General features: G+C 44.7%; 1 protein-coding gene across 13 annotated transcripts in view; it reads right to left on the reverse strand.

Annotated features, from left to right (window-relative positions):
- CNOT4 (CCR4-NOT transcription complex subunit 4) overlaps nt 1–24677 on the reverse strand; it is a 114176-nt gene that overhangs the window by 39038 nt on the left and 50461 nt on the right. For 8 of the 13 annotated variants that reach the window (XM_007069284.4, XM_007069282.4, XM_007069281.4 and 5 more), the window contains exons 3-6: nt 8218–8415; nt 3972–4058; nt 3282–3383; nt 2592–2717 (exon numbers count right to left, since the gene is read on the reverse strand). In XM_007069284.4, coding sequence (XP_007069346.2) covers nt 2592–2717; nt 3282–3383; nt 3972–4058; nt 8218–8415 — 513 coding nt within the window. The remainder of the gene's footprint in view (nt 1–2591; nt 2718–3281; nt 3384–3971; nt 4059–8217; nt 8416–24677) is intronic. The other 5 variants (XM_037884141.2, XM_043545271.1, XM_043545266.1 and 2 more) reach the window with 1 other exon arrangement.

The raw sequence follows: 24677 nt of genomic DNA on the forward strand, positions 1-24677 counted from the left end.
GCACACAAGTGCTGCGAATTATACCTGATAGGACACGCACAGTTCGAATCTAGGCTGAGGCACAGAAACAAAGTCCACAACTGCAGAGTTCCCAAAAGGCACTAAGTTTATTACGCTCGAGCGTGGTGCCCCCCTGCTAGCCAGGAGGGGACCCTGAATACAGATTATACAAAGGTTATATACTTTTTAGCAAAGCATGTTGCCCTCGTGCATCGGAAACCTTAGCCAATAAACAAACCCTTGTCTTATCTACCACCTATTCCTGCTTGGTGCATTCCTCGTGCTATACCAGTATGTTAATTATACAGCATGGTCCTAAAGCCATGCATCAGTAACTTTTATTATCAAAATAAAAAGCCTCACATCAAGGCCAAAAAACAAAAAGTCAAAGGCTAACAAAAACCAAATACTGCAAATCAAGGCAAGCTAAAAACAAGCAGGAGAATTTTCACACAAATTCGGTATCTAAAAATTACTCCTCCTGGTGTATAATGTGCTGGCATTTAAACAATAGTAAGCCCCAAACCAAAATAAAGTCACATGTGCTAACTTTTCTTAACATGCATTTTACATCTCCCTAATGTATATTAAGCTGTCCAGAGGAAAGAAAGAGATAGTCTCTTCATTTCAAAGAGTTTCTTTGCTGTTGCGAACAGTTCTGCATTCCAAAGACTATTTCAAAAGCATCACACAGCTGTCAATAGGGTAAGCAAAAGCACTCTGGTTAGTGTGACTGGAGTTTGTTCAATACAGAAGTGGATTTCTGTACAGCAAAGTATTACAGGGAGACATGCACGCTGCTTTCAGGAACTGGGGAGATTTCTATGCCTGAATGACTCATACTGCACAGACTCTACTTCGGAGTGAAGAAGGGGATGAGATTAATTCAATTCAGGTCTATCCTTTTGGCATTCCTAGAACATATTAGAACCATTTATTTAAAGTTTATTCAATCTAATGCAGAGTAGCTTCTTCTATGTTTTATTTATTTTTTGAGAGAAGGCACTTAAGCATGATAACTGAAATAGGGTTAGACTAAATATTAAAATATTTTGCCTTCTCTCTTCCAACAACCAAAGCTGTCCAAATTTGAAGGAAGTTTTTGGTATGAGGCTTGGGTTAGAATGGTTACAAGGTAATATTACATGCAAGTTTAATTTCAATATTTACAAGAATTTTAAATTAAATCTAAAGTTGCAAAATGCAAACAAATTGAATTTAAAATGCCCAGTCACTTGTGCCCAGTGACCCTCAACACTATGATAGGCACTTTAGAAACAGAAGCAAAATTTTACTCCTGTAAAATTGGAACTACATCATTCTGCAAGTATCAAGTGTTCATTACACCTTTAACACATACTTTGTACATAGTGTCATGAAACGGTATGTCTACAGAATCCAGTAATCCGTATTATGGAGTGTGATTCCTAAAGCACTCAAACATGTTGTACACTAACCGGTCCATGTAGACCCTAAATATTCCCTAGTAAACTTTAACATAGTACTGTTTCAAACAGTACGTTGCTGAAGTGCACCAGGAAATCTAGTGTGCACCAGCAGGGTATACGAGATCAATTAATGTGCAAAGCATGAGTGCACTTTGGAAATCGCACCCCCATGGTGCACATTGCCAACCCATGTAAACAGCCCTCAGTTATACCCATCAGGGTTAAAAAAAATTCAGATAAATACAATTGAACTATTCATGACAATGTCAAGTCATCCCAGAAATACTGTACTATATTACAACTCAATCAAAAAGTAATCTTTTTAGCCTTACATTTTTAAAACAGCAGAAGTATTGTTTCTCATTTTAAAGCATTTCATACAAAACTAAGTAGTACCGGGGGAAAAACAGTCCTTACTTTACTTACCTTACTACGGCTCACTCAAACAGTACTGATTATGCATCCCACTTCCACTAAGTATCATAGGTAATCCAATCAGAGTTAGAGACCTTATACACCCCCTTCAGTAGCACAAGACTTCAGAGAAAAGTCTCCAAATCATGCAAAGTTAAAAAAATTATACTCCGTTTTTATGACACCACTACATTATTCTGATCTATACTCAAAAGGCAATTCTTCAAAGCCCACACCTTCAGTCATGCAAGCCAAACTACTGGATTATGGGAGGAACAGAAACCTGTATGGTTTCCTTCCAATCCCTAAACAAAATCCACTTTTTTGAGATGCTCATGACAATCATGAACCTAAAATTTGGTTAATGCAAACTTATAGATGTATTACGTGCTAATAAATTACCCTCATAACATCTTAATACTCTTCCAAATGCTTAGCACCCATTTCATGAGATACAGTAGGAAATATAAACTATCCCACAATTGTCTTACAAACCTTTAACTATCCAATACTTGGAAGATTGACTCCTTTTGAGCCTGTAAAAAAGCACACTTATTGGAAAACCACCAATGCCCAAGTGGCTAAGTATCTTCTGGGTAAAAAAAAAAAAAAGTTTTGCTATGATAATATTTAAAGGCTGGCTACACTACACTTTAATATAAGTCATACACAGGAAAAAAACAGACATTTACACTACAATTTAGGATCCTCCTTTCTGTGCGCATCTACCTGCATCTCCTCTTTTGTGAAACTGGCTGCTTCGTCCCCCAGCTCATGTAGATACATACAGTCAGGTTTTGGACACTGCATGTTCTTTAGGAAATAACTGCAATATTTTGTTGTACCTAAAGATGCCTGAAGGAGAAAGAAAAGTGAGACTGAGTAGCTGAGCTAAGCACAGAAATCTAGAAGCCACATTTCAAGCACAGAAAAGCCCTCTGAATTTAACAGAGGTCTCAGAAGACAATATACCTTCATAAAAATTGGAGTTCATTGAAACAAGTTTTTTGATAAGGCCTAAATAGGATATCAGTAACATAAGAGACTCATATCCAGGGTCTAGATAATCAGAATGTACTTCAAAAATCAAATCAAAATAAAAGCAAGCAAGACCAAAGTTGGGTAGAGATTTACTTTCATATTTGTAAAGGTAGGGCCAAAAAAATCTCAATTACAAGTTGGTATTTTCTGAGTTAATCCCCTATTCATTTCTGAGCCCTCCCACAAAACACTAGGCACAAGAGCTCAAACTCAAGACACGTGGATTCTATGACCAGCTCTCCTGATTTATATAAATACTGTGTCTAACTGGATGTTTTTATTGAGTAAAATATAGCAACAAATCTGAAACAGATTTTTAGTATCTGCACTAGATGTAAAAGTCCTTGCATGTGCCAATCACAGAATACAAAATACTACCTTAAGTGTTCTGCCATCTACCACCACATTATTGACACACTGTATGGCTCTGAGAGCATCTTCTGATCGGATGTAGGTTACGTATGCACTTGCACTCGGACCCTAGAGAAAGAATTGAACAATGTGGAATTCTTTCTGGTTAATTTTTTTTTAATTTTCCTTTACTATTTGGCTAAAATTCATTTAACAAGGTTTAAAATTACATTTGTTTGAAATCAAACAATTCATTTACTTGAAAGGTAGTAAATGTAAAGGTCTGAAAAAAGGAAGCTTAAGGCTCTTAAAAGTTTGTGAAAATGAAAAGCTTATTAAAATATGGTTTATTAAAGTACTTGGTAGCTGGAAATGTAAGAATAGATACCACACTATTATTCCAGAGGGCTTTTCTGAAGATTCTATCTTTTGCTTTCCTACCACGACCTCCATTATTTTGCAGACACTTTCCAAGGACTGCGTGTGCAAAGTCATTTAAGGATACAATCAATATTACTCTATGTACTCTGTTGCTGTAGTATTAATTCTCCAAACCCCAGCCCCACAACCTGCCATGATAATTTGCCATGATAATTAGCCACCACTCAATCAGGAAAATGTAGCCCAGATTCTTCTTGAACCCATAACTCCTGTCATGAACAGTGCCACCACAATACCAGAGCAACAAAAGCCCAGGAATCTCCTACCATGGCTTACCTGGGAGCCTGCATATGATGTGCTGTTGTTGATGACAACTTTATGTATTTTACCAAACTTCCCAAAATATTCTGGCCGCTTCAAAACCTGCAGGAGGAATGAGTAAATTAAACAGACATATTGGGAAGTTAATAGCAACTCAATGATATTGCTAAAGGATTAATTTTTTTAATGAATAACTTAGTTTTGCAATTAAGACCTTTAACTAGTGAAAATGAGAGAGGACAAGATCATATAGATAAGTTTATTCTGAGAACCTTCAATTAAAAAAGATTTACATTACTTTTTCTTAATGTTGGTAACATTAACACTGCCCCAAAGAGCCAGGATGACAGGTATTCATCATATCTTACACTTGAATCTTGTAGCTCCTTTTCGAACCCAAGACATCCAAATCCTGCAATAATCAGCTGATGCCTACTACAGAGGGTTGCCCCCCAGTGCACACATAACACAGTTATGTAATAGCTACCCCAGAACTTGACTGGAGCACAAAGCTGGCCCATGGGTGATCAGGTTGATCTAATATTTCCCCATGTTTTAAAGATACATTTATTTTGTAATTTCTGGAGTAAGAAAACAATCACATCAGTCCTAATTTTAAAAAGTGATTTGAAAACTCATCTACGGAGACAGACAAAATTTTGTGAAATTCCTTTTTAACTGTTCACAATCAGTTTTGGACTTAGCCATCTTGAATAATTGTGTATTGCCTGCAAATTCTGCCAACCTATTGTTCACACCCTCTTCCAGATCATTTATGAATATGTTGAACAGCATAGGTTCCAGTACAGGTGCTTGGGGGACCATACTATTTACCTCTGTCCAAAAAAGCGACTATCTATTCCCACTCTTTGTTTCCTATCTTTTAATCAGTTACTGAACCACGACAGGATCTTCCCTCTTATCCTCTAACTGCTTACTTGCTTAAGAGCCACTGGTGTGAGACCCTGTCAAAGGCTTTTTGCTAGTCCAAGACCACTATATCCACTGGCTCACTCTTGTCCCCATGCTTGTTGATGCCTTCCAAGAATTCTAACAGATTGATGAAGCACAATTTCCCAGCACAAACTCCATGTTGATTCTTCTCCAACATATGTTCATCTGTGTGTCTGATAATTCTGTTCTTTATTAAAGTTTCAACCTACTTGCCTGGCACTGAAAGAGAACCCAGAAGACTGGAGAAGGGCTAATGTAATGCCCATCTTTAAAAGAGGGAAAAAGGAGGAGCCAGGTAACTATAGACCAATCAGCCTGACCTCGATATCTGGGAAGCTACTAGAGCAGGGGTCTCAAAAATGCGGCCCGTGGGGTTCTTTCGTGCGGCTGGCCAAGCTCCCGCACCCCCTCTCCCCCCGCCCCTCTGCCTACCCCATGGCACCACGAGCCCCGTGCCGCTCCCTGAAGCGGCCAGAACCATGCCACTGGGGGCAGGGTGTCACGCGGCCGACAGCTCCATGCATTGCTCTCGCTTCCAGGCGCCACCCCCACAGCTCCCATTGGCTGGGAACAGGGAACCACGGCCAATGGGAGCTTTGGGGGTGGTACTTGGAGGAGTGGCAAGAGCAGCAGACGGAGCCATGTCCCCCCGCCCCAGGAACATGGTTCCGGCTGCTTCCTGGAGCGGAGCAGAGCGGCCAGGCTGGAGCCCGCACCCCAACTCCCTGCCCGCCCCCTGCCGCACCCCACACCCCTCCTGCACCCCGAAGCCCCTGCCCCACCCTGCACCCCTCACCCCAACTCCCTGCCCTGAGCCCCCGCTGTACCCTGCACACCTCCTGCACTCCCTGCCCTGAGCCCCCTGCCGCACCCCAAACCCCAACCCCCTGCCCTGAGCCCCTGCCACACCCCTCCTGCATCCCCTGGGCAGGGAGGGGGTGGAGTTGGGGTGGGGACTTTGGGCAAGGGGTTGGAATGGGGGGCAGGGAAGGGCCTCATGGAAGGGATGGAGTGGGGGCAGGGCCGAGGGCAGTGGGGGAGGGCGTGTCAGTGATGCAGCCCTTGGGCCAATGCACTAGTCCTCATGTGACCCTCGTGGTCATTTGAGTTTGAGACCTCTGTACTAGAGCAATGTATGAAATAGTCAATTTGCAAATACCTAGAGGATGAAGGCGTAATCATTAGCAGCCAACATGAATTTACGAAGAATAAATCATGCCAAACCAGCCTGATTTTCTTCTTTGACAAGGTTACTGGTTTGATGGATAGGGGAAATGCGGTGGACATAAATATACTTAGATTTTATCGAGGCTTTTGACACTGTCCCACGTGACATTTTCCTAAGCAAGCTAGAGAAATGCAGGCTTGGTAGAACTACCGTGAAGTGGATACATAACTGGTTAAACAGCCACAGAAACTAACTACTAATGGTATAATGTCAGATGGGAAGGAGGTCTCAAATGGGGTTCCAGAGGCGAGCGACAAAAGATCATCAAAGGGATGGAATGCAAGCCATATGAGCAAAGACTGAAGGAACCGGGCATGTTTAGTTTGGAAAAGAGGAGATTAAGGGACATGATAGCTGTCCTCAAATACTTAAAAGGCTGCCATAAAAAAGATGGAGAAAATTTGCTCTCTGTTGCCACAGAGGGCAGGACAAGAGGCAATGGTTTCAAATTACAGCATAGCGGATTTAAAATAAATCTCAGGAAAAGCTTCTTAACTGTAAGAAGAGTAGGACAATGAACCAACTGCCTGCAGAAGTCATAGAATCTCCTTCCCTGGAGGTTTTCAAAGAGGCTGAAAAACCATTTGTCTTGGATGGTTTAGACTCAACAAATCCTGCATCTTGTAAGGAGGTTAGACTAGTTGAACCTTGTGGCCTCTTCTAACCCTATGGTTCTAAGAAGTTAGGCTTCCCAGCCTGCAATTGCGAGAATCACCTCTGGAGCAGTTTTTTAAAGAGCTTCCCCCTCCCCTGCAGCAAGGGTTGTCTTCTAGCAGAATCTGTGTAGCTCCACTCTGCAGAGGAACATGATAAAGGGAGCTCATCAAGGGAGGCACACTTCCTGTACATTAAAGAGCCCAGCTGTGTAGTAGCTACCTGTGCAATGATGGAGTTTGCAGAGAGAATCGCAGTATCAATCCACTGGCCATTACCCTCCCCCCGGCAGTGTAGAGGGAGATGAAGTAGCGAGTTGCATATCCAGTTCTGAGGCTGGATATGCAACTATGGAGTGGCTCTGCATCTAAGGAACAGCATGAGAGGAGTGGAAGGGAGTACTTTTCCTCCAACCCAAACCAAAGAGAAATTCTGCAGTGCACAGTCCAGCAGTTTCACTGCATACTAGGGACAGGATTTGGGCCTTGGTAATTCATATCTGTATTCAGAAAGCACCTGCAGTTTCAGGAAGATAGAACTACATTTGTCACTTTTAGAAGGTTCTCTGCAACTATGAAGATTAGAAACTTTTTAAAATTAAAGCAAAACTATTACAGAAAGTGGTGGGTACACTTTACTAACCAGAAAATTTTGTACTCATCTTTGATGAGGAGTGGAGTGATAAGAGATAACGGCCCTGCAATTTAGGCAACTCAGTTCTTTTGTCGCCCACCTGACCCAGATGCTTAGATCTCCCTTCCTATGTTCTGGATTTTTTTCCTCCCAGATAAGGCTGCCATAAGAAAATGCAACTGAATGGAGGCAATACTGGGACATAATACAGCAGAATTTCTACGAGTCTGATCTATCAGTGGAACAGTAGGGGGATTCCCGGGCCCTATCAGCTAATACCTTTGCATTGAAATAGTTAAGTATCTACTCCTCACCTCCAGTTGCACGCCAGGTACAGCAGGTAGGTGGACCAAATGAGACTAAGAGGGGCACCGACACCACTCTAGAAGTAGGGGAAAGACACTTGCAATGGAAAGTGGTGCTATAGCTGTGGGTCTAACACAGGTAAAGCTCATATATCCGAATCCTTCAGCTCATTTTATGTTGAAGAAACCAAACGTGTTTCTCCAAAAAAAGGTTAGTACACCTAGTATTAACAGAAACAAAAACAATGAACAGCTGGTGAGGTTTGAAGGAGGGAGGAATTTCATCCACGCCCTTAAAGTGAAGGGACCCTAAGCATCAGAGCAGCCATTTCTAGAGAGTTGTTTTATCTGGCATCAGTAAAAACCGACATGCAGTTTGCCATCCAAGTGAAGCACAAGGATACCACACTTTAGATGTGGTCTTTAGATATTCTGATTATGGTAGTATTTAGGCAGCAGGGAGAACTGGCACATGTGAACTGTTTACCTCTGGATCTGCTAGGCGCTGTGACAGCCCTACCACAAAGACAAGGTTCTTCTGTACAACCCGTACGCTGGCCAGGTGTTTGCGATTCTCTGATATTTTCTGCTTTCTCTCATTTTGCTTCTGTTTCTTTTCATTTTTTATCCTTTGCAGCTCTTCCTGGGAGAGTGGTTTGTACACTGCTGGATCTTCTGGATATGGCTGAACATAAAAAACACCATTAAATGCAACCCAGTTAAGAGACTAAATATTTGAGAACAATTAATCTCAGTAATTAGATATACAAATTGATGTTAATGTTATGTAGTTTTCTGGTTGGCAGCTCTGTGGAGACAGTGTACACAGCCCCTTAGGAAGAGAGGGGAATCTCACATTACTTTCAAACAATACCCCTACTTGCACTCATGCAATACTGAAACTGACAAACATTACACTGACTCTGCTGCTCGCCCCGTTGGAGAATTCTATAAGCATTGGCAACAGGACAGAATCCTCCCAAGGAATTTCAATAAGGTGGCACAGTAAGCATGGGAAAAGGCAGGGCCCTGTCATCGCATATCCAGTTTAATTCTGTCATACATACGAAGAATATTTTAAAAGCCAGTCTATAACATAGAACAAAAGAATCCATTTGGTCACGGTCATGGTCATGAAATCAAAATGTGCACCTCTGGGTTTTCAAGAGTCCTCTTAGCTTTCTGACCAGAGAATTTTGCTATTGTTTAGTTCATTCTTTGTGTTATCTTCCCTTGGTATAGAGGCAGGTTACTACAACAACCACTACATTGGATCATTTAATAGTACTGTTAACATGTTTGCCTCGCAGTTTCAGACAGACTTTGTCTCCACTGGGGGGAGGGGAAGAAGCACAATTTTACTTCAAGATAGCTCTCTCACTGAAGACAAGCACTGTAGGTTTTATCGCAGTGAAGTTAGTTGAAGTAAACCCAAGTTGGGTTCACCCCAACGAGCTACACAGGAGTTTAAAAAACAGTTACGAACCTTTCCATAATGGTTGTACTTCGAGATGTGTTCCTTGTGTCCATTTCACATTAGGTGTGTGCGCGCGCCGGGTGAACCATTGCCAGAGAGGTTTCCCCAGGTGGTATCCATCGGGCTGGCTCTATCGCACTCTGGTGCCGTGTGCTTATGAGCTAGTATATGGGGCACTGCCGGCCATGCGCCCTTTGAGTCTCTTTTTGCTGGCCAGCTCTGACAGAGGGGTAGGAAGGTGGCTCATGGAATGGACATGAGCAACATCTCAAAGAACAGTTACGGAAAGGTCAGTAACCATTTTTCTTCATCAAGTGCTTGCTCATGTCCATTCCACATTAGGTGACTCACAAGCAATACCCCACGAGATGGGCTTGGAGCTCATGGACATGCAGACTGCAACACTACTCTCCTGAACCTGGCATTGTCTCAAGCCTATTGGGTGATGGTGTAGTGGGATGCAATAGTAGGCACCAACTTGTGGAATCCAAGTTGTGGATTGGAACCTCTGCGATGAACACTGCTGAAGAGACCTGAACTCTCGTGGAGTGAGCAGTCATGATGGTGGAACATTCTCATGCTCATAGCATGCCCGAATACTGGAGGTCATCCAGGATGAGATCCTCTGGGCTGACACTGAAAGGCCTTTCATCCTTTCTGCTACTGCTACAAAGAGTTGTGTGGATCTGCAAAAGAGTTTAGTCCTCTCAATAAAGAAGGCAAGGGCACACCTAATATCCAATGAGTGAAGTCGCCACTTTGAGTTCTTGTGAGGCTTCGGGAAGAAGACTGGTAGAAAAATGGCCTAGTTGCTATGGAACTGTGAAACCATCTTTGGCAGAAAGGCCTGGTGGGGTGCAGTTAACGTTGTCCCTGAACAACACCATGTATGGTGGCTCTGATGAAAGGCCCTTGACTTCAGAGATTCTTCTGGATGATCAATTCAAGCAAGGTGACCTTCCAAGAGAGAAGCAGTAGAGGGCATGACACCAGCGATTTAAAGGGAGGACCTGTGAGCTTTGAAAGAACCATGTTTAAGTCCCATTGGGGGGAGGGGGAGGTGGGGGAAGAGAAGAGATCAGCTTGCGGATCTAAGGATAAAGTCTCTCCAGCCCTGTAACAAAATGAACCATCATTTCATGAGAGAACACTGACCTGCTGTTCACTGGTCAGTGGAAGGCCAAAATTGCTGCTAAATGCACCTTGATAGACACGACCCAGACCTTGTTGTTTAAGATGGAGCAAGTAGTCCAAGATAGACTAAAGGGAAGACTGAGTTGGAATGAGGTCTTGTTGGGATGACCATATCAAGAAACACTTCCAATTGGTGAGGCAGGTAGCCCTAGTGGATGGCTTCCTACTACCCAGCAAAATCTGTCAAACTTGTTCTGAACAGGCCTGCTCCTCTGGGTTCAGCCATGTAACATCCATACAGGTCCAGGAAGAGAGGAAGTGGGGTTGCTACTGATGGATATAATAGCGTGCTGAACCAGTGTTGGTGTGGCCATGCCAAGACTAAGAATAACTCTTGCCTTGTCCAGTTTGATTTCCAGGAGGACATTGTGAACCAGAGGACCAGTGGGAATGCACAGAATAGGAATTCTGCCCATGGAAGCAGGAAGACATCAGAGAGAGAGCCTGGACTGTGCCCGGGCAATTAAGAAAAATAATGGCATTTTCTGTTCTGCTTGGTCACAAACAGGTCCACTTGGGGAGACCCCACCTTTAAGGCTTGAACCTGGTGACCTCCGGGTGAAGGAACCACTTGTGGTCAGAGGAAAAGGATCTACTGAGGTGATCGGCCAGTGCGTTTTGGGCTCCCAGAAGATGTGAAGCCTTGAGGTGGATCGAGTCATTCACACAAGTCCCACGGACGTACAGCCTCCTGACACAGGATGGAGGATCAAGCTCCTCCCTGTAGTTGAGGTAGAATATGGCTGCGGTGTTGTCAGAACTCACACCACCTTATCTGAGACCTTGGGAAGCAACAGTTGGCAGGCTAAGCAAATTGTCCCAAGTTCCCTGATGTTTATGTGCAGGAAGAGTTCTTCCTGGGACCACAAGCCCTGCGTCTGTTGAGGTGGGCTACCCAACTTAGGTCTGACATGTCCGAGACTAGGGACACTGCCGAGTCGGGGCGAGATACAGGACTCACATTATTACCGACAGCGGGTCCTTCCACCACCAGTCGAGAGAAAAGAGGTCCAGTGTTGGAACAGCAAGCACTGAGTCCAAATGGTGTCTGTTCAGGGAGGAAATGAAGCTCGCCATGTCTGCAGGGACCTGAAGTGTAGCCTTGCATGCCAGACCACATAATTGCATGTGGCCATGTGACTTAGTAGCTTGAGGCAAATCCGGGCTGTCGTAATTGGGTCAACCATGACTTTGGATATCATATCTGACATAATCTGGAATCAGACCTCTGGAAGGAAGACTTTGGCTTGGGTCAAGTCAAGCACTGGCCCGATAAACAGTTCTCTGAACTGGAATAAGTCAACTTCTTCTCATTTATCAAGAGGCCCAGCACTCGGAAAGTGGCTTGAACCACGCTAATGCTGGTCTTTACATGAGCCTCTGAATAACCCTTGATCAGCCACTTGTCGAGGTACAGGTAGACCAGAACACCTCGCCATCTGAGGAAGGCAGCTACCACCAGGCACTTCATGAAGATCCAGGGGGCTGCGGACAGGCTGAAGGGAATAATAGTGAATTGGAAATGAGTTTGGTTCACAATAAACCTGAGAAATCTTCTGTGGTCACAGAAGATAGAAATGTGAAAGTAAGTGTCCTTCAAGTCAATCGCGGTGTACCAGTCCTCTGGATCTAGGGAGGAAATGGTGGAGGCCAAGGAGACCATGCAGAATCTCAGTTTCTTGAGATATTGGTTCAGGCGACAGGCCCAGGATGAATCAAAGGCCTCTCTTGGCCTTTGGGATTTGAAAATATTAGGAATAAAACTCCTTCCCTCTCAAGTTTTCCAGTACCTCCTCCAGAGCCCCCATCCGTAGGAGGGTCTGCACCCTCCTGGGTGAGGAGAGGCTTGTGAGAAGGATCCCTGAAGAGGGATGGGGATAGGGGGCAGGAGGTAGAGGTGGATGGAAACTGAAGGGTATCACCGACCACCACTGTTTTTAGCACTCAGAGGCCTGATGTTATGTGGGAACATGCCGGACTGAAGTGGGACAGTCAGTCCAAAAATAAAGGAGAGGCAGGATCTGAGGAGGGGGAACTGGTATAGCACCTTGGGCACACCTTCAAAAAGACCTGCTTAGGCCAACCAAAGTGCCTACGCAAGCCCAGCTGGGAGGCTGAGGTGGATGGAAGTAGTTGACAGTGCTTATAACCTCTCCCCTTTCTTTTACAGGGTTCCTTCTCAGACACTGAGCTGGGAAGCGTGATGGCTGATGGGGCTTGATATGCTTCCTCAAAGTAGACAGAGCATAGAGACCCAGGGACATGAGGCTAGCCCTTGAAACCTTCAGGCCGTGCAGTCTCATGTTCATCTCCTCTGAAAATAATGAGGAGCCTTTGAAAGACCCAGATTGACTGCTGGACCTCGTGAGGGAGTCCCAAGGGCTGCAGCCAAGAGCATAGTCTCATGGTGACAGCAGAGGCCATTGTCCTCACCATGCATCTGCTGCATCCGGTGCCGCCTGGAGAGAGGCTCTGGCAACATTCCCTCCCTCTTCTAAGAGGGCTGAGAATTCCTGCCTTGATTCCTGGGGCACAGAGTTCTTAAATTTGGCCAAGGAGTCCCACAAATTGTAGTCTTACTCCCCACTAAGGCTTGTTGGTTTGAGATATGTAGTTGTAGACCACCTGTTGAATAAACTTTCCTCCCAAATAGATCACATTTCTTTGCATTCTTCTGTTTGGGAGTAGCACTCGACTGGCCCTGTCTGTCCCTTTCATTAGCCAGTGATACGAGTGGGATGAGAGTACGGATACTCATACCCACTGGCTGGCACATATTTCTCCTCTGCCCCTTATTTTGAAGAGAAGATGGTGTCTGACACAGGACTTTAACCTGATCCATTACCACCTCATTAATGGATAAGACCACCTTAGATGGAGCTGCTGCAACCAGAATGTCAATGGGGCTGCGGGATGATCCCTTGAGCTTTTCAATCTCTAGCCCCAAGTTAGCCACTATCCGCTTTAGGCGCTGTTGATGAGCAGGAAAGTCATCTTGTGGTAGTAAGCTGCTCGGGCCTGAGACAGCCTCACCCGGGGAAGAGGAGAAGGAAGAGGCCTGTACTGGAAAAGGGGGCTTCTTTCTCTTTTTCAGCTTCAGTAACCTCCACAGGGGGCACATCCTGTAGATCGGTACTAGGGTCGGTACTGGAGTCAGTGTCCGGTGCCGAATGTGGAGGAGTGGGAGACCACTTCTCAGAAGCAACTGAAAGGATTGGTGGGAGGGGGGACCCAGTACCGGGGGAAAACCCCAAGGATTCCAGCATGGCCACTGCACAGACCATTGTCCTCCTGGCCAGGCACCAGCACCGCACTGGAGGTCTGATGGCATGTAGGATGAGTACTGATGGCTCTTAGGCTGAATGTAGACCTCCACGTTGGACTCAAAGAAAGAGTCCTCTCTAGGTGACCATGGGGGAGCAGTACCTCTTGCTGCCTCCAGTTGGTGCCAAGGGTCCGGTGAACAGAAAAGGAGAAAAGAGACTGCTTCCCTCTAGAAGGTACCAGAGGGCCAGGTGACAGAAAGGTGCTCGGAGCACCGTGCTCTCTCCTGCTCGAGGTTGACGGAGCCGGCAGCTGATTAAACAGGGTAGGCAGGACCAGGAGTGACAGCAAATCTCTAGCCGCTGCAAAGGACTCCCGAGTTGGAGGCACTGCAATTCTGCTGGCACCGCAACAACTTCCCAGTGTCGATGAGGGATCCAGCACCAGACTCAACCATCTCAACGGTGCCGCCATGGGACCAGAGGTGGAAAAGTGGCCCGACGCAGGTTGCACTTCACTGCCTTCCCCTTGCTTGCCATTCTTTGGCACTGGCAAGTGCCCTCTGCTGGTGTGCTGCTTTTAGTGTTTCTTCTTCAGCATTAGAGATGGAGAGTAGTGCTGGGAGGTACACAGTGCCGGAGAAGTGCTTTGCACCAAGGCCGAAGTGCTCAGTGCTGAATCTGAGTAGCTTGGTTCTGAAGCCAGTCTATAGAGTGGCTTCCATTAGGATAGCCTTAAGTCTGATCACTCTGTCCCTTGCGCAAGGCTTAAAGTCTCAACAAATTTGACAGTGATCTTTCATATGAGATTCTCCCAGACTCTTCAGACAACTGGAATGTGGGTTGCTCACATAGGCTTAGGCATAGGCTTGCCACAGGCGGCAAAAGATTTGAAGCCCAGCTCCAGGGGTAATGGGAGACCCTTAACAATAAGGGGAGAGGGTACCCTCTTCAGTAACACTATTTACAATGCCTTGCATGGTTGTCAGGTTTCAGAGTGGTAGCCATGTTAGTCTGTATCAGCAAAAAGAACAAGGAGTACTTGTGGCACCTAAGAGACTAACAAATTTGAGCATAAGCTTTCATGGACTAAAGCCCACTTCATCAGATGCATGCACTGGAAAATACAGTAGGAAATTTTTTTTTTCCCCACACACACACACAAATGAAAAAATGGGGGTTGCCATACCAACGCAAAAGAGAGTAATCATTTAAGGTGGGCTATTACCAGGCAGGAGAAAACAACTTTTGTGGTGATAATCAGGATGGCCAATTTCAAACAGTTGACAAGAAGGTGTGAGTAACAGTAGGGGGAAATTAGCATGGGGAAATAGTAAATCTATCCAGCTATACTCTTAGCCCAGCAGAAGAATCTGTCCTATCTCAGGGCCTCTCCTTCTGCCCCTCCACCCCCACGAACATGATACAGTTCTGTGGTGACCTAGAATCCTACTTTTGATGTCTCCGATTCATGGAATGTTTCCAACACACCTCTAAACAGCATACTAACCCACAGAAACCTTCCTACCAACACTACAAAAAGAAGGATTCTGCGTGGACCCCTCCTGTCGAAACAACAGACTGGACTTCTACATAGAGTGCTTCCGCCAACGTGCACGGGCTGAAATTGTGGAAAAGCAGCATCACTTACCCCATAACCTCGGCCGTGCAGAACACAATGCCATCCACAGCCTCAGAAACAACTCTGACATCATAATCAAAAAGGCTGACAAAGGAAGTGCTGCCCTCATCATGAATAGGTTGGAATATGAACGATAGGCTGCTAGGCAGCTCTCTAACACCACTTTCTATAGGCCATTACCCTCTGATCCCACTGAGGGTTACCAAAAGAAACTACACCATCTACTCAAGAAACTCCCTGAAAAAGCACAAGAACAAATCTGCAGACACACCCCTAGAACCCCGACCAGAGGTATTCTGCTACCCAAGGTCCATAAACCTGGAAATCCTGGACGCCCCATCGTCTCAGGCATTGGCACCCTGACAGCAGGATTGTCTATGTAGACTCTCTCTTAAGACCCAATGCTACCAGCACTCCTAGCTATCCTCGAGACACCACTGACTTCCTGAGGAAACTACAATCCATTGGTGATCTACATCCATAGTGGCCAGGATGGTGTTTTCTGGAAGAAGCCCTCTACACCAACATTCCACACGAAGATGGACTGCAAGCCGTCAGGAACAGTATCCCCGATAATGTCACAGCAAACCTGATGGCTGAATATTGTCCTCACCCACAACTATTTCACATGTGGGAACAAAGTATACCTACAAGTCGGCGGCACTGCTCTGGGTACCCGCATGGCCCCACAGTATGCCAACATTTTTATGGCTGACTTAGAACAACGCTTCCTCAGCTCTCGTCCCCTAACGCCCCTACTCTACTTGCGCTACATTGATGACATCATCATCTGGACCCATGAAAAGGAAGCCCTTGTGGAATTCCACCATGATTTCAACAATTTCCATCCCACCATCAACCTCAGCCTCAACCAGTCCACACAAGAGACCCACTTCCTGGACACTACAGTGCTAATAAGCAATGGTCACATAACCACCACCCTATACAGGAAACCTACTGACTGCTATACTTAACTACTTGCCTCCAGCTTTCATCCAAACCACACCACATGATCCATTGTCTACAGCAAAGCTCTAAGATACAATCGCTTTTGCTCCAACCCCTCAGACAGAGACAAACACCTACAAGATCTCTATCGAGCGTTCTTACAACTACAATACCCACCTGCGGAAGTGAAGAAACAGATTGATAGAGCCAGAAGAGTACCCAGAAGTCACCTACTACAGGACAGGCCCAACAAAGAAATTAACGCCACTAGCCGTCACCTTCAGCCCCCAACTAAAACCTGTCCAGCGCATCACCAAGGATCTACAACCTATCATGAAGGATGATCCCTCACTCTCACAGATCTTGGGAGACAGGCCAGTCCTCGCTTACAGACAGCCTCCCAACCTGAAGAAAATACTTACCAGCAACCACACACCACACAACAAAAACACTAACCCAGGAACCTATCCTTGCAACAAAGCCCGTAGCCAACTCTGTCCACATATCTATTCAAAGGACACCATCATAGGGCCTAATCACATCTGCCACACTATCAGAGGCTCGTTCACCTGCACATCTACCAATGTGATATATGCCATCATGTGCCAGCAATGCCCCTCTGCCATGTACATTGGCCAAACTGGACAGTCTCTATGCAAAAGAATAAATGCACACAAATCGGACATGAAGAATTATAACATTCAAAAACCAGTTGCGGAACACTTCAACCTCCCTGGACACTCAATTACTGATCTAAAAGTCGCAATTATTCAACAAAAAAAAGTTCAAAAACAGACTTCAATGGGAAACTGCAGAACTGGAATTAATTTGCAAACTGGACACCATTAAATAGGGCTTGAATAAAGACTGGTAGTGGATGAGTCATTATACAAACTAAACTATTTTTCTATGCTAATTTCCCCCCTTACAGTTACTCACACCTTCTTGTCAACTGTTTGAAATGGGCCATCCTGATCATCACTAAAAAAGTTTTTTTTCTCCTGCTAATAGCACACCTTAATTGATTACTCTTGTTAGAGTTGGTATGGTAACCCCCATTTTTTCATGTTCTCTGTCTATATCTATATCTTCCTACTGTATTTTCCAGTGCATGCATCTGATTAAGTGGGCTTTAGCCCACAAAAGCTTATGCTCAAATAAATTTGTTAGTCTAAGGTGCCACAAGTACTACTCGTACTATTTACAATGTATACACTATAACCAAACTATAGACTAAACTTACAATACAGAGAAGAAAACCACTGATAGGCACCTTGCTGAAGCAAGGGGAGACATTTCAGCAACCATCACAGGTGGTAAGAAGGAACTGAGAGGGTCCGTGGCTGGTGGCACTCCTTATACGGCACACAAGAGGGCACTAGAGCCAGCCTGATGGATGGAAAAATCTCTAGCAACGGTGCATGCAGCACACACACACACACACACCCCCCAACATGAAATGGACACAAACAAGCATTCGAACAAAAACTGCAGTGCCTCATCACTCCTCGGGCTTCACACTGAGACAGCCATCTTGAGGTAAAACCACCCCTTTTTGCAGTGAAGACATACAACTCAGAAAGCATGTCAAGGCTATTATATATTTATCCTCCACACCCTGCTGCTCACAAGGCACTCCTACCCGTTCTCAGTCCTGAAAACAAAACTCAGAATTATAAAATGTATAACTAGTCTTCATAACAGTTTGAGACATACAGTAACAAAGTTTATATATCACAATATATACACAATGCATCGTAAGACAAAATTTAAAATTGATGAGAATAAAGAAGTTACTGAAGTGATGCTAAAGATATGACATGTGCACATATTATGGAATTTCCTCTGGGGCTGACAGTTTAAAATATGAAACTTAATTACACAGAAAACAGGGAATTCTCTCCCCATGTTCTAACACCCAACAGACTTGACTGACTAGGTGCATTATAGAGGAATTTAACCTTCCCCTGAATTACAATACACTGACCAGTACTAGAAGCAGGATATCAAACAAACAGTCTCTCTACACTGTCCTGGACAAACAGCTAATCTGAAGTACTTGAGCTGATATGCAAAGGATAGAGCTTGTACTGAAAGTATAGGGAATATACTTTTTCATTGCCATGCACAGGAATTTAAAAGTCGACACATTCTATTAGTGTTAATGGAAAAGATGCATTCAACTGCATGCACAGCAACACCATATTGACTTGATCTACCCTTGAACTTGGATTTTTAAGGAAATGTGGCTTAAAATCAAGGTATTGTAGCACCACAACTGAAGAACAAACCCCATGCAACAGTCAATCCTTCATGCACACTTCACTTGAATAACTGTTGGATCATAATCAATGACCCACTCTTGAGGCTTGGTCACAGCCATGCTTATCACAAGTTATGTCTTCGACACACACACTCGGGTAATCATTTTAGAAGGACACAGCATTAAGTTTATATGGCATTTCACAGATAGCTGGCTCTTTGAAGTAAGGAACTTTTTTTTTTAAACTTGAATAGCTCTTTGTCTAATTGTATGCAGACTATTAAACGATGAAGAGGATAAAGAATATTACCTAGAAGTAGGTAGAGTTTCTTAAGAGGAACTTGGAGGAAAGGCTGTTTGGCACACAAGGCAGCTTTCAGTTATAGGGGATAGTGAGGATTGAGGCATGAGGCGAAGAACGTAGGGAAACCAAGGTTGTATCTATAATAGGTAACCGTACCACTTAAAACTAAAACAGTTTGCCCCAGTGTAAAGGAGGATATGGGTAGTGTAGATCTCCATTCTATGCATCCTTTTTTTCAGAATGGAGATCCTCAACATTAAATCACCAAGCATCCCAGGTGACCCAGAAGAGAAAGAGGAACAAATTCTAGCAATACAGACAGTAAGTCAGAGGAAGAGTCCAACAGTGGAATTCATGTTGCATGAAAGGCTCTATTCTCCACCATGATCAAAGTAATCAGCTCCATGAGCTGCTTCAAGACAAAGTTCAGTGGACTGCATGCCATTTTGAAGTCAGGAGCATGATTAAAAATGGTGTGAGGGTTGTTGGTTGTTGCTTATCCAAGGTAACTGCAGAATTAAGTGAGGAAGACGAAGTTACTCACCTTGTGCAGTAATGATGTCCCTGTGGATGCTCCATTGTATGTGTATCTGCGTCCCTCATTGAAGGTTTTGATAGCACTGTCTGTTTGGCCCACACATGAGCACAAGGGAGGGAGAGCACTTCCTTGAGGCTAACTAGCACTATGTGGGTGAACCACCCTCAGTTCCTTCCCTACTGCAGCTCCCCTACTGACAACACCAAAGTAGAAGGGAGGGTTGTAGAGCACCCAAGGGGGACACACCTTGAAGAACTATCATTACTGCACAAGGTGAGTAACTTCCTCTTCTTTGAGTAGCATCCCTATGGGTACTCCAAGATTGATGACTCCCAAGCAGTATCCCCAATGGAGGGTCAGGGCTTCGGCGTCTAGTCTATTATGGATGACAACACCGTGGAGCTGAAAATCTAGTAATTGCATAGTGTTCTGTGAAAATATGAGCAGATGCCCAAGTCACTGCCCTGCAGATTTCTGGCATAGAAACATTTTTAACGGCGTGACAGAGATGGAAAACACTCATGGAATGCGTATGGATTCCAGATGGGGGTAGCAAATTACGATCATGGAGCACTAGTTAATATAATTCAAGACCCATTTGTAGAGTCTCTGAGCTGATACTGCTACACCTTTGACCTTTCCACAATTTAGAGGAAGAGCTTAGGAGATTTCATAAAGGCCTTTGTCCTGTCCAAATAAAAGGCCACGGCTCTCCTAACATCATGTGTATGTAGTGTAGCCTCCCTGTTGTCATGAGGCGGCTTTGGGTAGAAGGTGAATGAACTGTTTCATGTGAAAAGATGAGGTGACCATGGGGATGAACTTTGGGTGTGACCTCAGAGTGACTGACTTTAAAAGAAAATTGTGAAGGGGTGTATGTGCCATTAATGCTGCTATTTTCCCTATTCTCCATGTCAAGGTGATGGCTACTAGGAATGCTGTCTTCATTGGTAGATGTGTAAGAGAACAAGGGGCAATAGTTTCAAAGGGCGGTCTAGTTAGGCTCTTTAAAACTAGATTTAGGTCCCTCACTGGAATGGGGTGCCTGATTTGGGGAAAGAGGTTTCCTATATTTGACAGGTTTCAGAGTAGCAGCCGTGTTAGTCCGTATCCGCAAAAAGAAAAGGAGGACTTGTGGCACCTTAGAAACTAAAATTTATTTGAGCATAAGCTCACGAAGCTTATGCTCAAATAAATTTGTTAGTCTCTAAGGTGCCACAAGTCCTCCTTTTCTTTTTGCTATATCTTTGAGGAATCTCTGTTGTTGGACGGGTGAAAACAGAATATCCCTCTATCTGCTTGTAGAAAGCCATTATGGCTGCAAGATGTACTTTGACTGAGCTGAGAGATAGCCCTGTCCTCTTGAGGCCTAGTATGTAGTTTAGCACGATGGGGAGGGAGGAAGATACCAAGGTAACTTGCTTGGAATTATACCAAATCTGGAATCTTTTCCATTTTTGCAGGTAAACACGGCAGGTAGACAATTTGTTTACTTTGTAACAACACTTCTTGTACCTCCTTGGAGCAGCAGGTCTGTGTGTTGGAACTATGGAGGAACGTCTTGAGTCGGCGGATCCACAGGTTGGGACTGGAGAGTTTGTCAGGTCTCACCTTCTCAAGGGGAATTTGTAGTATCTGCTACTCTTCTTGTAAGATCATGAAATAGTTTAAAATCATCCTCCATGGATGATGGAGGGGGCCATCACTGCCTCACCTGGTGAGAAGGAGGAGATATTGGTTTGTGGTGTAACCTCTTTAACTGGCCTCCTGCTCAAGTTTTCTTTTGAGGTTCTGGAGCTCTGGATGCAGAGGATGAAGGAGACCATCTTATTGACGCTTGGTAGGAGACACCAGATGCCCGAGAAGTATGGTGCCTGTAGGTTGCCCATGTTCCCAGTATGGTGGAACCCACAGGTGGTCATACCAAGAAGGTTGAGGTTTGGACTGAGGGTGTAACTGGAAGGGCCCTGGTTGATGTAGAAATGGGCCATGGTGTGAGGACAGTGAGAGGATATCATCCTGGTCACTATCAGAGTCCTCACTGGACAGCATTGGAACTGACAAGGAGACTGGTGGCCAACACCCTGGTGCCAGTGATGATTCCAGGGATCGAGATGTGCTCAGTACCAGGGCCCTGGTATCAAGCAAGTGGGAAACTCAGAGTCTCAGCCACCATGAGATCTCTGGGAAAATGAAACTCCTGCAGTACCACTGTGATCAGCACCATCAAAGCTTATTGGTGCTGATTCACTGATACTGAGGAAATCAGCAGAGATCTTGCACGAGATGACCAGTCTGAAGACAGTTGTTTGGAAGTAGCTGATACCAAGGGTTTCCACATCAGTACTGCTTTCACAGAGACATTACAGTCTTTGCTCTTGCTCTTGACAGGTGGTGTCGCCGCTTCAGAGCCTCCGCCCTTCAGGTCTTTAGGCTTATAAGTGGTGTCTGCACCTGAGGACCCGTGTCTCCTCTGGATACCGTGCTTTGTAGCCGAGGTGACTGACCATGCCAGAGATCTCCTCTGGCTGGTCCAGGGCTCAGTTTGAGGACTTGCAGCTCTGTTTTGGAGGCCTTGCAAAGAGAGTACAAAGATTTCCTCTTTGGTTCTCCCTCCTTTGACGTAGAAGGCTCTGGGGACAATCTTCACTGTGGAGGGGATTCGGGACCAGGGTCAGAGGCTGGTTTAAGAACATCCTCCATAAGGAGTTTCAACTTTAACTCCTGGCTCTTTCTGGATCTAGCCTTCAACTGCTGACAGAAGGTACACTTCTGTGGAATGTGAGCTCTCCAAAGCACCGACGCAGTAGCAGTGTCATCTGTAACCAGTACTGCCTCCCTGCAGGAAAGACACCGTTTAAACCCAGGAGAGTCAGGCATGCCCTTTTACTGGGGGTGATCCCCAGATGAGAAAAAGGGAAAAAACGGGGGCAAGTTTTTTTTTTTAAACAGTAAAAAAACCAGAAACCTTATAAAACTAAGAAAAATCTAATGGAAATGCTAAAAGAAGCTAAGAAACTGAACTCGAACTCTGGTGTAAAGAGAAAGTGGACTGCAATTTGCTCTGATTTAGGCTAAGTGCAGTTGAGAAGGAACTGGGGATGGTTCACCCATGCAGTACTAGTTAGCCTCAAGGCAGGAAGAGTTCATGTGTTGGCCAAATGGACACTGCTACCAAAATCTCCGATAAGAGGCACGGGAAAACAGATACACCTACAGTGGAGCACCCAAAGGGACACTACTCGAAGGAGGAGACTTTTGCACCCCTTTGGGAAGCTCCAGATCACCTGCATGAGAGCGTCATTCTCTGTAGAAAAAAAGCAGTGTTTGTCCCAAGGAAGAGGTCTACCCTGGATAGCAACTGGTCAATTAGGCACCAGTGGGACTGGAAACCCTTGAATATAGCAACAGAGATCAAGTGTTTCAGGTGCATACAATCAAGCTAGCAAACATCTGCAAGACTACTGATGGATTTGAACAGCTGGGTTTCCTGAATTTCTGGAGCTATAGATGAACCCATGCGCACCTGATCAAGCCCAGGAATAAACTAACAAAAGTCTACCACTCCATGGTGACAAAAGCCTTACAAGATCATGGTGCATAGTTCCTAGATGTTTACTGGAGTGGGCGAGGGGAGAGTGATACAGCTACAATGTGTGTGCAGAAAGGTGGTCAAGTATGCCTCTGAAAGGCTGAAAGCAAAGTGGAAGTATCTACTGAATACAGTGAACAGTGTCGTGATATCCGCTTGTTGTATTCTGTCCAATATTGTGAAAGCAAAGGAGGTGTTTGACAATGGACAGAGGAAGGCATGAGTCTCGCAGCAAAGAATGGAGGTGGACAAAGGTGTGCCACCAAACGTGACAATTATGAACATTGCCTGCAACAGGCATATGAACCAAATCAGAGTTGCTTTGTGCTCAATTCTGCTGTTGTAGGAATGCAAGGGGATCGATGCGCTTAATGCCTGAAGGCGGCATACTGAAATGTTAGCAGTTTAACTTAACATCACTGATTCTATAGTTGCTAGTGGGTTTGATACCATGAATAAATTAGTTTTTAATAAAAGTATTACCAGCATTTAGATGCTTTTGGACACAGAGGATATGGGGGTAGTAAAGCAGTGCTCTTTAAGGTAATTCAAACTATGCCTGCTGAACTATTAACTGAGATTGATTTGCATAATTTATTTTACCACGAAACATGGAAGCCACCTTCAAAAATGTAGCTAATACATAACAAAAAACAGCAAGCCAGATTTTGTTTTATGCTGAAATATGGACTAACTGTGCAAACTGCTATTGGCCCTGCATGTACTCTATCAAAAGTTCAAAATTTTGTTTTGAAGTCTTATTCTTTATCATGATGTACATAGCTCGTCACACACTCTGTCCTCTTGCATAAATTTCCCTTGGCATTTAAAGAGAAGTTGCATTTTTCTTCAAACTTCAAATTTTTTCTTTCCATGTTTTTCTGAACGCTGAAAAACAGATCTAGTTTTTGTTCCTTGCCAAGGGGTCTGTCAAGCACTCTGCTTCTTGTATTCCCAAATGCATGGTCACATTCCTGCCATGTAATGGATATGCCAAACATTTCCCATTTGTTGCCTTGTTGCAGAAGTGGTCTCTGAAAAGAGAAATATGGAGTGAGTCAATATGCTTACGTCAATGAGCCTCTGCCTGCTGCCTCCCCCGGCCAGAACCTTTCCCTGCAGCAGCGAGAGAGGCTCCAGGAGTGGGACAATACATTGCTAAAAACAGCAGTGTAGATGGGGAGGCACTGCTTGGGCACAGAGAGCCATGTAAGGTATATGCCCTAAGTTTCTGGCACATATTCTGTTCACCTAAGCAATGGTTCACCATCTACTCAGAGGTTTATACCTGTGCTGGTGAGGTGTGGTGTGTAGTGAATGCACTCTATACCAGGCCGTGCAGTGCACTTAGCCTTAGAATGACCACATGGCATGGCTCAGCTAGCAGGGTACTTCTGCCCTCAGAACTGATCCATGTAGGTGAATGGGGAAAGGTGGTGATGGGCATTACGGGTGGGACTTCCAAAACTAGCAATATCCAGAGGATGAGGGAATTAGAGGGCTGATGCACCAGGGGAACCAGAGAAGGCAGATGGGAAGAGAGGACTTCTATCTTCACGTGATGCTACATCATCTTCATCCTGTTTCACACCCATATGAATGTTCACGTGAACCCAGAAAACTGCTCCCAAACCCCAAGCCATGCAAAAACCTGAGTTAAAAAACACAAACACATATACCTTGCGCAGATATCCCTTCAGTCTCCAAAGGTGTCATCTTCACAAAC

The sequence above is a fragment of the Chelonia mydas genome, chromosome 1 (genome assembly GCF_015237465.2).
Source record: "Chelonia mydas isolate rCheMyd1 chromosome 1, rCheMyd1.pri.v2, whole genome shotgun sequence".
Classification (NCBI taxonomy): Eukaryota; Metazoa; Chordata; order Testudines; family Cheloniidae; genus Chelonia; species Chelonia mydas.